Genomic DNA, 15,592 nt, shown 5'->3' with positions numbered 1-15,592 from the left:
TCCCACCGCCTTCCATGTACCATGCTCTGGGTCCTTGATGGAGAGTTCTAACTTGATGTCTGTTCCGAAGACAGGAAAGTTTCAGCCCATTCCTGGAATAAGCGACTTGCTTTTCCCCTTCTGCCCAGTACTGCCCCCACTTTCTCAGGAATTTCTTTTCCGGCTCCACCAATTACTGTTCTTTGGCATGAAGAGTGGCTTTGTGAGCCAGACGACTCTCTGGACAGATATCTGTGCTGGAGAGTTCATTACTTGCCCAGCTAAGGAGGGGAAGTCACTAGGACTTCTGCTCCAATGAGCAGTGTGTACAGGCAGCCTGGCCTGACTGCTCTACTCTTCAGACTCCTGCTGTTGGCGTCTTCTCCAGAAGTCCTGTAAGAATTCCCTGTAAGGCCTGGGCTGTGGAATGGTATTCTTACACAACATGATTGCTGGGCGAGAACAGTGAGTGGAGGATTCCTGGAAACCTGAGTGAGGGTGACACTGAGACAGTGAATCTCCCTGCCTCTGTCTTTAGGCTTCCTTGCTGCCAGGAAGTTCTTCCTCTGGTCTAAATATGTTCTTTCCTGATGAAATTTAAAGTCGGTTACTTCTCATTATGTCCTTGAGGGAAAACGGGGAAGAATGAAGAGGCTTTTTCTCTGCTTCGCATTTTTATTTGTTCCTACTTGTTGATAGTGGTTTACTGGTGATAACTTCGAGATTATTTCGGGTAGCTTTCGCTGGGTAATAAACCAGCCCAACACTTAGTAGTTTAAAAACAACAGTTTATTACTTCCTCTGAGTTTGTGAGCTGGTTGGTTGGACCTCTCCTCGTGTTTTCGCTCATCCTCCGAGAGGCTAACGCCCTGGCTTCTTCCTATGATGGTCTTGGGGTTTCAGTGATAAGAGTGGGGTAACCCACAGTGCTCAACACCATTGAAACCTGTGAGTACATCAGGTGTGTTCATGTCCTGTTGGTGAAAGCGAGTCATGTGATCAAGTCAGGACTAAGAAAGTAGAGGGATGGACTCTTACCTCGTCGGAAGGAGCTACAAAGGATTACGGCCAGTTTTTCCACTCGATCACCGTGACAAAACGCAGGGTTTGCATTCTGATGGGGCTACTTAAAATGTGTAACCTTGGGCACGTCATTTAACTTCTCCAAACCTCAGGGAAATGGAGAAAATAGTCTACCTGCAAGCTTGTGAGGACTGAGATAATGCCTACAACAAAGCCTTTAACATTTTTTTTTTTTTTAACGTTTTATTTATTTTTGAGACAGGGAGAGACAGAGCATGAATGGGGGAGGGTCAGAGAGAGAGGGAGACACAGAATCGGAAGCAGGCTCCAGGCTCCGAGCCGTCAGCCCAGAGCCCGACGCGGGGCTCGAACTCACGGACCGCGAGATCGTGACCTGAGCCGAAGTCGGCCGCCCAACCGACTGAGCCACCCAGGCGCCCCCTACAAAGCCTTTAAAATCGTGCTGACCAACATGGTGGGCCATGTGTGCACGCTGCTTAGCCAGCTGGATGAGAAGTTTTTTATGATGGCCAGCAACGGAAAAACCAATCTGCTTTGGTTTAAGCATCTCGAAACTTCCTCATTAGAAGGATCCTGGGAAAGGTCAGAGAACGTTTTGAAAAGTGGAACCCACACACTTGAGTCGGGCAGAGACCAGGGCTCCTCTGGTTGGGAGCCTGGGTGGTGGAAGCAGAAAAGCAGCTGCCCAGAGTCCACAGCGAGCAGCCGCGGGGTTGCGTCTGCCGGGCCAGTTAGGCCTTTTTAGCCTCACGTGTGGGAATGTGTCGGTGATCTAGAGCCAGGCACACCTGTGCTTAGACATTTTTCCGTGCGAGGAAGTGAAGTAATGGTAGTTGGGGAGAGACGGGCTGTTTTCAGGTGCCATTTAGGTACTGTTTTTTCAGCCACTTAGTAGTCCCTTGAAAGTGTTTCATTTATTTCGAGTCGACTGGTGAGTTGAAGGACCTTTGGTCCTAGTGAGATACCCTGCCTTGTGTGTGCATGTGGCCAGCCGAGAGGAATTTCAGTGAGGCCAACACCAGAAAGACCGCAGACTAGCGTCCCTAAGGTGCTGAAAATACTTGCAGGTTTATATAAGGAAACCGGGGGACAAAGGCCGCTGGGTACGGGCAGGTGGGCCGTACAGGTCAGGTCCGTCATTGTCCTGGGGTCTGTCACGCTGGCTTGGGGCAGTCCCTATTGCTTGAGGGGGTGGTTTCGGTTCCCATCACAGGATGCTTTGCCCTCCAGGCCTTTTGCCTGAGTTAGAAGATGCGCTGGAAAGAAGCAACTTAGAGAGACCAGACTGAATCACTGTGCCGTCACAAGAGAGAAGAAGAAAAAAAAGAACGACCAGGGAGTGGGTGTTAGGTCAGTGAGCCCCCTGGGGGTGGAAGTCTTCTCTAGAATCTCTGGGTAACATTCTGGTGGATGGTCATGGGTGGGTACGTGCACATGTTCCTCCATGTTTATTTGCCCTTCTCGCAGTAGCTCCCCCCATCCGAGTAAAGTAATACCTGTATTAATATTCACAGAATACCTACCAAGTGCAGGGTACTGAGTAAATCACTACAGGCATAAAGATGGCTCGGAAATGAATTGTGTTCTCTGGGAGCTTAGAGTCCAACAGGGGAAAAGTGACTAAATACATGGCAGGACACAGCCAGTGTCATTTTTTTTTTAATGCACAAATCGCTGTCCTGCCAGCTTGCAAATAGAATTTGATGTGATCTCATTCATCCAGATTCTTTGGTTGTGTCAGAAATCCAGTGCGAGATTACTTAATCCAAAGAGGGACTGTATTGCCGTGGGTTACCTGTTGGAAAGCTCGGATGAATACGGGGTTGAAATGACAGTGTCAGGAGCCTGCTCCCTCTCGGTTTGGTTTTTCTCGTCCTGGTGTGGGCTTCCTTTCCAGTCTGAGTCTTCTCACTGGGGGCAGCATGGACCTCACTAGCCCCAGTCCTTAGTGCTATCTTCCAGAGAAAGAATTCGGCCCGTTCTCCTCTAGGCTAGAATCACTGATTGGAGTGCCTGCCCACTTCTGGGCCAATCATAGGTTCCAGGATGGTCTGATCGACCCTCCCTGGTGATAAGCCCACCCCCGGGGCAGGATAGATGGGGCTTTCTGGTTGACACCGTCTCAGAAACACTTGCTGTTGGGAGGAGCATATCCCAGATGAAAAGAGGGGTTTTATTACTAGAAGGGGGGGAGGCGGAACACATGCTGAAAGCTAGCAAGTTAGGAAAAAAATGACTTGTCACTACAAATAGGAGTAAGCCCTGGGTCAGCAAGACAAAAGACTGCTAGCAGATCAAAACCATAATTAAACATTAAAGCAGGGTTGGACATACTGGTGGCCCACAGGCTACATATGGTCTCCTGCCTATTTTTGTAGGGCTTGCAAGCTAAGAATCGTTTTTCAGAATTTTGTGACACGTGATAATTGTGTGAAGTTCAGATTTCACTGTCTATAATGAAGTTTTGTTGGAACACGGCTTGCTTATTTAAGTGTTTTCTGTGACTGCTTTTGTGCTATAATGGCAAAGGTGAGTAGTTGCTTGTGAAAGAGACCGTATGGCTTTCAAAGCCTAAAATATTTGTTCTGTAGTCCCTTTGCAGAAAAAGCTTCCTGACTACTGAGTTTTTGTTGTTGTTGTTGTTGTTTGTTTTGTTTTTTTTGTTTTTGTTTAGAGAGTGCAAGCAGGGGAGAGGGGCAGAGGGAGAGAGAGAAAGAGAAAGCCTTACGCAGGTTCCGTGCCGAGCGAGGAGCCCCGGCAGGGCTCAGTCTCACGACCCTGGGATCACGACCTGAGCTGAAATCAAGAGTCGGATGGATGCTCAACTGACTGAGCGAGCCAGGTGCCCCTCCTCCGAGGGAACTTTAGAATTTAAGCACAAGGCCCAGCTCTGACGTTTTCAGCTTTCAGATCTTGATGAAAACGTGGTGGGTGGCACAGGTAGGGGAGGGTTTTTTTTCCCTGATCCTGAAGCTCTGAAAGGAATTAACCACAAAGGTTTTGAGGCGATCTGTGGCAGGGGGTCCTAGGTCTGGTGCGTCCAGAGCTGACCAAGTGGCGGGGTGGGAGGGGGGTCCTAGCAAGCGGCTGTGCTACATGATTATAGCCGGGATTTGCACTCTGCCAGCTCATCCTTCTTCACCCACTGTAGTTATCAAGGGCTGATTTTGATCCAGACCCTGAAGAAACATTATATAAGTTAATGATCAGGAGTTCGTACAACTTGGCCCATCAATTATTTCTGCCTTGGAGTTGCTGGCCGATGAAATCAATAAATGCCAAGAGTAGTTTTAAGTTATGCCTCGGGTCGTTTTTCTCTTCCGTCAGCTGGGGCGGTGTGTAACCTGCCTGATGCTTATGTGTGGTGTTGGACTGGTAGTCCAGGCCTGCAGTGCACCGGAAAGCTGGCCTAGATTTCTGAGGGGCCGCACGGCCGATGGCTATCTTCGGAGCTCGAGTAGCTTGTACGCGGGCCATCCTGCTAGGAGTCTGCTCCAGGGCGGCCTTATTGCCCAGGGAGCCGTTGGTTGGAATGAGAGTTAGGGCTTCTGCCTAGATTCTGGAAGTGTTCTGGGATCTCGGTCCTGGGGGACATCTGGGGGTCTCCATAGCACCTCTGGGGTGTGCTGGCAACAGCCACCACAGGAACTGGGTCCTCAGCCACGGTCAGGGTCTAGGCTCCTGAGGGCTTCCTCTCTTCAGTCTGACTTACTGTTGGCACCGATAGACAAGATTGGAAGTGGCCCAAGTGTGTTTTTGTGTTGTTGTTTTATAAGCTGTTTGTGGCAGACTCAGATGTGATGAGTTTTTTTTTAATTATTATTTTTTAAAACGTCTATTCATTTTTGAAAGAGACAGAGTGTGAGCCGGGATGGAGAGAGAGAGGGAAACAGAATCTGAAACAGGCTCCAGGCTCCAGGCTCTGAGCTGTCAGCACAGAGCCCGATGTGGGGCTTGAACCCGTGAACTGTGAGATCATGACCTGAGCCGAAGTTGGACGCTTAACAGACTGAGCCACCCAGGCACCCCAACTGATGAGTTTCTGAGTGGCTTCTTCTGTGCACTGGCCTACCTGCCATGCCTTTTCTGGTGTCCTGCCAGGCTTCCTTGAGCAGAAAGTCAGGGTGGCCTCTGAGGCTGCACGCAGGGTTCTGTCCTGACTACAGTCCCTGTCTGGGTGGCAAGGGAGTGTCCCCTGTGCTTCCATCTGTGGGCTGCCCACGGTGTCCAGGAGGTGGCCCAGCTGCACCCCTGCTTCCTTTGCCCACCGGTCTCAGCTGCCAACCAATGGTGATCATCTCAAGGGGGCAGTGAATTTACAGGGAAAAACCAATTCCTTTGAACTGTGTCCAGACTGTTCCACCTTACAGATGGAGAGAAACAGAGAGTGGCTAATTAGTAGCTAGAATCCAGTATGCTGATCTCTTGGTGAGAACTGTGAGTCACGTTCTCTCTAGAATTACCTCAGCTGCTAGACCCACGGCGATGGATTATGGTTCCAGATGAGTGTGCCTCTTAGCTCTTCAGGCGAGGCAGATGGGCCACTGGAGGAGGGAGAGTGCTTCCTCAATCCCATCAGGGAAGCATCGTGGAGGAGGTGGTGTTTGCGCTGAGCTGTGCAGCACAGGCAGAAGTTACACAGGTGGCAGCACCAGGAAAGGCGTCTCGGGTAGAGGCGAACACCTGAATCATGGCACAGAGTCGGAAGACACAGGTACGTCCTTCCAGGAAAGAACAAGTCGTTTGGGTGGGCGGTCTGGGTTCCCGATGGCGAGTGGTGGAGTTCGGTAAGGACTGCTTGAGGCCCTGGGTGGGGGGGTCTTCACTGTCCTGCTCAGGGGCTGGATGTTATCACAGGCAGCAGGGAGCAAAGGAGGGCTCCTGTACATGGAAGTAAGGTGAGCTGTCCTTTGAGGACGAGGGCTCTGGCTGCTGTGGTAAGAGGAGCTGGAAGGGGGGAGAGGTCGGTTAGGAGGCTGTTGCCCTGGTCCAGTAAGAGCTGACGGGGGTCCGAGTCAGGATAGTAGCTGAGTTGGGGGAGGGGAGGCAGGTGGGAGAGAGGTGGTCAGGGTTTCTTCTGGTCAGCCCCTGGAGAGCAAAGGGCAGGTGCCGGCCAGATGGGGAGGGGAAGGGAGTCGGAAGGCTTGCGCTGTGACCCTTCCCAAGGCGGCTTGTACAAGTGGTACAAGGGAGTGTGAGGCCCAAGCTTGTGCCTCCAGGCCGTACCGGCTCCCTTTAGGAAAGGCCTGTTAGCCCAGGCTGAGCGGTGATCCTGGGAGATGTGTATCCTGTTCCCTCTCACATCACACAGCCTGCTTGCTTCTTTCTTTTTCTTTTTCTTTCTTTCTTTCTTTCTTTCTTTCTTTCTTTCTTTCTTTCTCTCTCTCTCTCTCTGTCTCTGTCTCTCTTTCTTTCTAAGTTTATTTTTGAGAGAGAGAGAGAGACAGCATGAGCAGGGGAGGGGCAGAGAGAGAGGGGACAGAATTTCCATATCTGGCTCTGCTGCTGACAGCAGAGAGCCTGATGCAGGGCTTATACTCACGAACCACGAGATCATGACCTGAGCTGAAGTCAGACACTTAACCGACTGAGCCTCCCAGGAGCCCGCACAGCTTCATTTCTTTTTTCTTTTTTTTTTTTTTAATTAAAAAAAAATTTTTTTTTTAACGTTTATTTATTTTTGGGACAGAGAGAGACAGAGCATGAACGGGGGAGGGGCAGAGAGAGAGGAAGACACAGAATCGGAAGCAGGCTCCAGGCTCTGAGACATCAGCCCAGAGCCTGACGCAGGGCTCGAACTCACGGACCGCGAGATCATGACCTGAGCCGAAGTCGGACGCTTAACCGACTGAGCCACCCAGGCGCCCCCCTTTTTTTTTTTTTTTTTTTAATTTTTTTTTTTAACGTTTATTTATTTTTGGGACAGAGACAGCTTCATTTCTAAGGGAAACGTGGGGTTGGGACTGCCACTGTCCTCAGTTACTGGTAACTTCCCGAGGAGGACCATGGACCCAGGAGAGCATGTCTGGTGAGCGAGCAAAGAGAAGATGTCATTAACCATCACCTGAGACAGCCCAGCTTTGGATGCGCATCGCCACAGAGTGACAGTGTAATCTAGCGGGTGCATCTCAGTGTGAGGATGGGAAACAGTGTTCAGCTTGGTAGCACCAGATTCATGAGAAACTGATGTGGTGGGGTTTTCTGTTTCCACGTGGAAACCACACATTTCAAAGTTTATAGTTAGAAGTAAGTGTCTCCTGCCTGTGAAGTGTGTGCAGTGCTGTCATTGGGTGGCAGTGCCAGGCGCTCAGTCCCCAGAAAGCTGCCACCCACCGGGTGGCCTCAGAGCCCCCTGCCTCCCTATGTCATCCTGGCTGCCCACAGAACCTTATAGAAAGTTCTGTCCAACTCAGCCATTGGCTCCCTGATTGATCAGCTCCCTGACCGATCCTATCAGAGTCATCGTCTCTGAGCCTCATCTTCCTCCTTCCTTTAGGGGTAATCTCTTCTCCATCTTCTGGAACTGTCCACAGGTTCGGATGAAACTGTAGGGGCATGTGTGTATAACAGCCTCAAGGTCGTGGCATTTAAAGTTTTTTTTTTTTTTTTTTTTTTTTAAGTTTATTTTGAGAGAGATAGAGCAAGAGGGGGAGAGAGAGCACAAGCACTGGAGAGGGACAGAGAGAGGAGGAGAGAGAGAGAGGGTCTCAATTTCACGAACCGGGAGATCATGGCCTGAGCTGAAATCAAGAGTCAGACACTTAACTGACTGAGCCACCCAGGTGCCCTAATGTTGTGGCATTTAAAAGCCCACTGAACATATAATATTCAATAAACTAGAAACTCCTAAGAAGCTTCTAGGCCTGCTTGGAGCTAGCTAGTGAGTAGTAGAGCTAGAATTCAAACCCAGATCTGCCTGACTGCAAAGTTGGGGACGCCATTTCCATACAACACTATATGCCTACTTAAAATGTAATTTTCGATGTCGCTTAATAAAAACCAATGGATATTAGGATTCCTGGCTGTTTGTGCACACTAATTAGCTCAAACAAAGGGACCAAACCCCAGGAAGCTAAGAATGCAGCCGTCCTGAGCATAACGGTGTCCGGGGCCTCAACCGCCATTAGGTGTTAGACTTCACTTAAAATGTACGTATAAAAAGACTCTCTTAGAGTGCTCTCATTTGTTGCTCTTTGTAAATTTTTCTTTTTCTTTCTTTTTTTTTTTTTAATGTTTATTTTTGAGAGAGAGAGCACAAGCGGGGCAGGGGCAGAGAGGAGAGGGAGACACAGAATCTGAAGCAGGCTCCAGGCTCTGAGCTGTCAGCACAGATCCCAACGTGGGGCTCGAACCCACACACCATGAAATCATGACCTGAGCTGAAGTCGGATGCTTAACCAGCTGAGCCACCCGGGCGCACCCCTCATTTGTTTCTCTTTGATCGTGGCGTTATCCTGTCTGGCTGGCCGACTCTGCGTTGTGAAAGCATCGTCTCTGGCTTTAGTCTGATTAGGGAGGGAAGAGCCCCCCACCTTCTGTTATAAAATCCTGGGGAAGGACTGATTGGACTGATATGGATCATGTGCCCAGACCTGCTGGGATCACCGTAATGGGGATAGGGGGCAGTGAGTGGCCTGGCGTGTTAGGGCCCGGGGTCATCGTTCTCTGCGGTGTTCACCCAGAGCGGTGATAGCTCAGAGGGGGGAGCATTTCTCCCAAAGAGGAGTGTGTGGTGTGGGGAGGGCCCTGCTCAGTACACTCCATGAGGACCGTCCGGTCCATCTGGCTCACATTTGTCCTTAGATCGGTAAACACACTCGGCTAAGTGCTTTTGTTTGGAGGCCTGTCCCAAGCTAAGCTAGAAATGACTGATGAGTGGCCTCTTGACCTCCTTTTCCAAACTTCTCTGCTGCGTGATGCAGACTGTGACCCAGGCACAAGCGGTCATGCCTTACTTGCTTTGGTGGAGCTTGGACCACCATAAATTCAGTGGTGTTATTAGAAATTCTCACTTTATGTTTAAAAATGAGCAGATCTCTGGCTATCACTATGTGTCTTTTTTCCATCGTCTTTTTTCCCCAGTCTCCTGTGGAGCAAAATTAGCCTTCAGTGGGCCAAAAGAGTTTTTGTTTTTGTTTTTGTTTTTAGTTAATTGCCCTTTCTTGAATTGTGGCTGAGAAGTATCCAAGTTAGCCAGCATTGTCTTCCTGCCTGCGGGTGGGTGATTGGCTTTGAGATAGATGGCCGATCTGTCCTCTGAATTAGCTGGGAGCCTGCAGGGGGAAATGTGTGCTTTAAGGCAGTTTCTTTTAATGGAAAAGCTACTTTGTGATCTTTGGCAAGGGGCATCTATCTCCTTAAGCCTTGATTTCCACGTCTGTAAAATGGGGCTGCTCTGCCAAATATTAGGGGGTCATTGAAAATGAGAGACCACAACTCCGGGACCCGTGTTTCCCTTGAATACCCCTTTTCCTTGCTCTTTCTTTCTCTCCCTCCCTCCCTCCCTCCCTCGCTCCCTCCCTCTCCCTTTCCCCTCTCTTTTTGGTATAACCTCTATACCTTTTGCCATGGCTTTTGTTAACATCCTGTTTTAAAAATGTTGACCATTTCTTGGAATGGAGTGTACTAATGAAAACCAAATTCTGAAAAAGAAAAGAAAAATGGATTCTGAACGCCTCCAGTATTACCTAGCTTAATTGTCAGCCTTTGTGTGCCTTTTGGGTCAGGAAGGAAGTGGGAAGCAGCCTGTCCTTCCCTCTGTCAGCTCGTCCTGCAAGCGGGACAGGGGGCTGGCTGCAGTTGAGAGGGAAGCATGCATTCACTCCCAGCAGAGAAAGTTTTTCTCTCACAAGCAGACCCAAGTCAGATCCTGTTCCCAGATGAAGCTTGTTATGTCTGTAACGTGGGTGGCCCTCTTCCCTAACCACAACTTATATTTTTATTTTTTATTATTTTAAAAAATATTTAGTTTGAGAGAGAGCGTGTGCTGGGGGTGGGGGCACGGAGAGAGAGGGAGAGAGAAAACTCCCAAGCACGCTCCACACTCAGCACAGAGTCCAACACAGGGCTCAATCCCACAACCCTGGGATCATGACCCGAGCCGAAATGAGGAGCCCCCCCAGCATAACTTTAAAAAAAAACTGAGATAAGATTGACACATCACATTGTGTTAGTTGCAGGTGTACAACGTGCTGATTTGCCAGATGTAGCTATTGGGAAATGATCACCACAGTAAGTTTCGTTAACATCCATCACCACACAACATTTTTTTTCTTGGGATGAGAATTTTTAAGATGTACTCCTAGGGGTGCCTGGCTAGCTTGGTTGGTAGAGCATACGGCTCTTGATCTCCGGGTCGTGAGTTCAAGCACCATGTTGGGTATAGAGATTACTTCAAAAAAAAAAAAAAAAAAAAAAGGAAAGAAATATATATATATATATATGTATATATATTTAAAGTAATCTCTGTATATACATATATATACGTATAAATACATATATACGTATATATATGTATGTATATATGTGTGTGTGTATACACACACACACACTCTTCTAGCAACTTTCAAATGTATGATTCAGTATTGTTAACTGTAGTCACCACATTGTATGTCACATACCGGGAATCTTAAAACTGGAAATTTGTACCTTTTGACCCGCTGTTGCCCGCAACTGAATAACGGCTTTTCTGAAACTTCAGAGTACAGCTCAGCATTTGCCGTGTCATCTAGAGCCCAATTATCTAGGCTCTGGGTAATCTGTTGTAGCATCAAGTAGCCATTAGCTCCCTATGCAGTCTTGCCAGACGTCTCCCTGACTCTCAGCCTCCGTGTCTCCCATCTGTACACAGGAGCGTATAGCTTGCTTCTCATTGGTGCTCTGAGTGTTCGAGAAGACTCGGTATTTAAAAGGCCTGGCATAGTAAGGCCTCGGTGACCCCGAGCTCGTGTGGTGTCTTCCCGGGTCGGCTGGGCTCCCCTGCCCCCCCACCCCAACCTTGTCTTTCAGCTGTGTCCGTTCTCCACAGGTGGGGGCTAGGCAGCTAGGGGAGAAAGCTGTGCTTCTGGGGAAGGTTGGGTGGGAAAAAGAGCTTAGGGTTCATGGCTAATTGAAGTGTTTGGCATTTTCTCTGAATGTTACTATCTTTGCTATTTAATTAGCTCCCTGAGGTCATGGATGAGTTAACCCGGAGGTGGCTCTGTGGAGACTGTTATTTGACCTACCAGGGTCAGCCACCTTTCCCTTCTGACTCTTCACCTTTAAGAAGGGTTATTAAGGATCTACTGGGGTTGCTAAGAAGAGGTCCTTTGAGGCCTGAAGTCACCATTTAAAAATCTCACTTGTCTTTGTCTCTTTAACCTTTAACTCACTATCCAAAGTCATCCCACTTTGGGTTTAGCCTTTGTCACAGATGAGCCAGAGTCTGGTTTGCTTGCTGCTCTGGGGCCCTCATTTCTTTTCTTCTTGTTTCTCTTGTGCCTCTGCTTCCCTCCCCTGCTCCCCTGCCCTTCTGTTCCTTCGTGCCCATTTTCTTCCATCTTGTCCCCCCCCCGCCCCACCCCGTAGTGAATGCAACTTCCTGTAAGATGTTCTGCCAAACAAAATGAGATTATAGTACCCTTTGGGAGGCTGACACCTCGCTTCCTCTGCCTGAGAGGGACCTTGCCCCACTCGTCAGCCTAGCACGGAGCCTGGCCGATTGGAAGAATTCAGAATATCTGTGCACAGTGCCCTGACCATCTCTCTGTCTTTGCCGTTAGCATCATACACATGCACACATGTTCTTGTATTTTATGTTCTGTCTCCCCTAGTGGTGATGGCCTTCAGGACAGGGAGAGGAACTGTGTTCTTTTTACTCATAGCTCAGTTGTAACTGTTCATAGAATAAACAAATGACCCACTGAATTATTTAATCCAAACCTCTTGTTTTAGAGTGGTAGGAAACACTGAGAAATTAAGTTGAAATCATGCACTCTTGGGGGAAAAAAATCAAAAGGCTTTGAACACTGGTTATTTCTGGGGCAGAAAATATGAGAGAAGAAAATATTTCTTCCACTTAGTTTTTGCATAAAATCCCCTTATTTGTTTTTGAAGAAAGAGGGCTTACCCACCCTCACTGTTGCGGGGGGCTGAGCAGAATGGGGGTAACAAACCTTAGCCTCTCATCTGTTTCCTGAAGAAGCTCGTCAGCCTGGGGGTCTCATGGGTGCTGGATGCTTCCTCAAGAAGGCAGCCTGGCCCACCAGGTCCTGGGTCTCCCCGCAGCCTTGCCTTCTTGATATTGGAGGGTGAGAAAGGGAACCCAAGGCCTGGAGAAGGCCGTGAGTAGAGAGGGCCTGGGCCCCTGATTTGAACAGCGGTCGAGGTTGCTGCTAGGAAGGATGTGAGAAGAAGCCCGATGAAATCTCCCCGGTTTCAGCCCTCCCAGGAGCAGGGCGGTTTCCCAAGTGGCAGAGGGGACCCAGAAGAACTTGCGCCTCGAAATCGCTGTGAGGGTGAGTGGGAAAGAAGCATGTTTCACATGCAGAGGCCAGCACAGAGTGGCAGGCCTGAGCCTGGGCAGGGGGACATGGGGCTGTGTCACAGCGCAAAGCTGGGTAGAGGTGAGGCGGGAGCAGTGGCGGGTTTGGAAAGCCAGGCTGAGAGACCTGCACCTGACTGCGAGGCTCGGTGCAGGGGCTGTCCCACCGGAGCAAGCGGTGCTCTGCTCTGCAGGACCAAGTGAGGACGCAGATGCTGGGGGCAGGGGCAGAGGAGGGAGGGCAGCAATCGTGGAGACCAAAGAGGGGGTGCTGCCAGTTGGAGGAAACCGTCTCTCCGGCCTTGTCTGACGCGTACCTCTTTCGCCCCCAGAGGAGAGCCCCATTTGGCCGGGGCTGCCAAGGAGAGGCACGTCCCGGCATGGTGGCTCAGCCACGTGTTTTGGACTTGAGTGATGGAGAGTGATTTGCAGGTCTGCAAGCTGCTTCGTGTCCCACCTCCCGGGTCACCGGGAGGGGCTGTGTGCCGTGCGTGTGGCCCCTCAGGGTTTCCCTCCGCTCCTCTGACTCCATCCCCCATGGTCTCTGCAGCCTCCCAGCCGGTGTTGTTCCCTGGCGTGGGGGAAGCCAGAGCTGACAGCCAGGGATTGGGGAGAGTGGTGTTACATAAGTTCGGAGGAAAAGAGGCTTGCTTGCCATGTGAATGGAAATCAGGTCCAAGTGGTTACAGAGGCCGTGCAGCCACTCCTCAGCAGCCTGGAGAGAAGCAGAGCGAGGGAGGAAGCCAGCAGAGGAAGGAAAACCCGGGTGGCCGGGGGGGGGGCGGGGGGGGGGCGGGGGGCGGGGGCGCTCTCTGTTGGGGAGGGCGGAAGCAGAGCTCTGGTGCCGTAGGCTGCTCATCTTGCAGGGCGGCCTGTGGAAGAATCCTCTGTCCCTGTGGTGTGGCGTGCCGTGTAAATGCCCACACTGCATTAGGTTGGTCCTGGTCGCCACCTGGCAGGGTCACAAGAGCTCTGATTGTCATCACTGCATCGCTGACAGGTGGCCGGTGCTAGAGAAGCAGGGGGATTGGCTCAAGGCTCCTGTTGGAGTGGGCGGCAGGGCGGGGATTTGAACACAGGTCTCTTGAGTCATGGCCGCCCTTTTGCTTGAAAATTGGGCCTAACCTGCCTTGGGCACATTTGGGAGGTGAGGGAGCCCTGGCTTGGTGGCCCAGGTACCGGGGTGAAGGGCTGGGGCATTTAGTGGCAAGTGTGAGGAGAGGCTCCTGTTGGAGGGCCTCCTGCGCGTTCTCCCCATGGCACCCCCAGGAGTGCTATTTCCTCGCGGCCCTCCCCAGCTCTGGCTGGCCGCTCAGCGTCCCTGCTGTACCCCCACACTAACCTCTGGGGTCAGGCATCTGTCCTCTGTTCGAGGAGGGCCACAATCCTGTGTAAGTGAGGACCAGAGGCTCCTTGGCTGGCAGTGTTTGTCGGAGCCTGCCCTAATACTAGGTGTGGGCAAGAAACAGAAGAAAAGTTAGTCCCTGTGCTTGAAGTCGTTCCCCAGGAGGATGTATGACTCCACCTGGGTCATTGCTCAAGGGTCATTCCTGCACAGAGGTGCCCACCCCCCCACCCCCCCGCCAAGGTGTGTGTTCTTACCTGGTTTTATCATTTTTATTCTCTTCATGGCACTTGAGACCACCTGACGTTGTGCATTTGTCGGGTTTTGTCTGTGCTCACACTACAACGTAAGCTTCATGACAGTAGGAGCTCGATCGGTTCTCTCGCCGTTGTCTCCCCGTGTCTGCATGGGCCCTGGCACAGCGTAGGGCTCGGCGAACATAAGTGGGTGGGTGGAACAGAGTTGCGTCATATGGCGGTGGGCTGGGTGGGAAGAGGACAAGCTAGGTGTCAGAGAAGGTCCGAGTTCTGGGTCCAGCTTCACCCAGTTTTTGCAGTGTGACCTTGGACAAGTTCCTAGACCGTTTTGGGCCTTCAGCTGAAGGGGAGGAACCAGACTCCCTCTAAGGCTACTTCTGATGCCTGCATTCTAGAGGTCTGTATGTAGGAGACACAAGGAGCGTGACAAGGAGTTTGGAAAGATCTCGTGTCCTGTGCCATGATGAAGGCTAGGTCTTGGGAAGACACACCAGTGGCTCGGAGTGTTTGCGTATGTACCCGGTGAGTTCAGAGCCGGTCATTCACGAGTATTTAGGAGCACCTACTGTGTGCCAGTTACTGTCCTGGCTTGGGGGTTACGGTGGTGGGGCAGGCAGCCAGCAGCCCTCCCCTGGTGGAGCTGGTGATGGGTACAGAGAAGCTTGAGCTGGCTGAACACAGTTTATGACCTGATCCAGCCTTGGAAATGCGGGGGGGTGGGAGGCAAGGGAAGGACTTACTGGGATGCGAGAGGGTGAGTTTTTTTTTCACTTTACCCTTGGAAAGATACTTACATAGACTGTTCGAGTCTGTTTAAGGATAAATACAGGCATATATCATCTTATTATGCTTTGCAGGTGCTGCATTGTTTACATATTGACAGTTTGTGTCAGTCCTGCGTCAAGCAAGACTATGCCATTTTCCAACAGCATTTGTGCACTTTATATCTCTGGGTCATGTTTGGTAGTTCTTTTTTTTTTTAAATTTTTTTTTAACGTTTATTTTATTTTTGAGACAGAGAGAGACAGAGCATGAACAGGGGAGGGTCAGAGAGAGGGAGACACAGAATCTGAAACAGGCTCCAGGCTCTGAGCTGTCAGCACAGAGCCCGACGTGGGGCTCGAACTCACGGACCGCGAGATCATGACCTGAGCCGAAGTCGGCCGCTTAACCGACTGAGCCACCCAGGCGCCCCCATGTTTGGTAGTTCTTAAATTGCTCAAATTTTCATTATTTGTTATGGTGATCTGTGATTATGACCAGCTAAAATGGTTAGCAGTTTTAAAAAAAAAAAGATGTTTATTTTATTTTGAGAGAGAGGGCATGAGTAGGGGAAAGACAGAGAAAGAGAGGGACTCCCAAGCAGGTTCTGCACTGCAGAGCCTGATGTGGGGCTCGAACTCACAAGCCACGAGATCGTGACCTGAGGCACAATCAAGAGTTGGA

The 15,592-nt window shown here is 50.4% G+C and overlaps 1 protein-coding gene across 4 annotated transcripts in view; it reads left to right on the top strand.

Moving 5' to 3' along the window:
* The window catches only part of MAP2K1 (mitogen-activated protein kinase kinase 1), a 78,987-nt gene that overhangs the window by 53,631 nt on the left and 9,764 nt on the right, over nucleotides 1–15,592 (top strand). The window contains exon 1 of one of the 4 annotated variants that reach the window (XM_078448755.1): nucleotides 5,545–5,737. The exons of the other annotated variants lie outside the window; for them this stretch is intronic. Coding sequence (XP_078304881.1) covers nucleotides 5,560–5,737 — 178 coding nt within the window. The 5' untranslated portion in view covers nucleotides 5,545–5,559. Of the gene's footprint in view, nucleotides 1–5,544; nucleotides 5,738–15,592 lie in introns of those variants that run through there. 4 annotated transcript variants of the gene reach the window in all.

The sequence above is a fragment of the Panthera onca genome, chromosome B3, assembly GCF_046562875.1.
Source record: "Panthera onca isolate mPanOnc1 chromosome B3, mPanOnc1 haplotype 2, whole genome shotgun sequence".
In the NCBI taxonomy this organism is placed as follows: domain Eukaryota; kingdom Metazoa; phylum Chordata; class Mammalia; order Carnivora; family Felidae; genus Panthera; species Panthera onca.
Note: the sequence above shows the minus strand (reverse complement) of the source record. Positions and strands in the feature narration are given on the sequence as shown.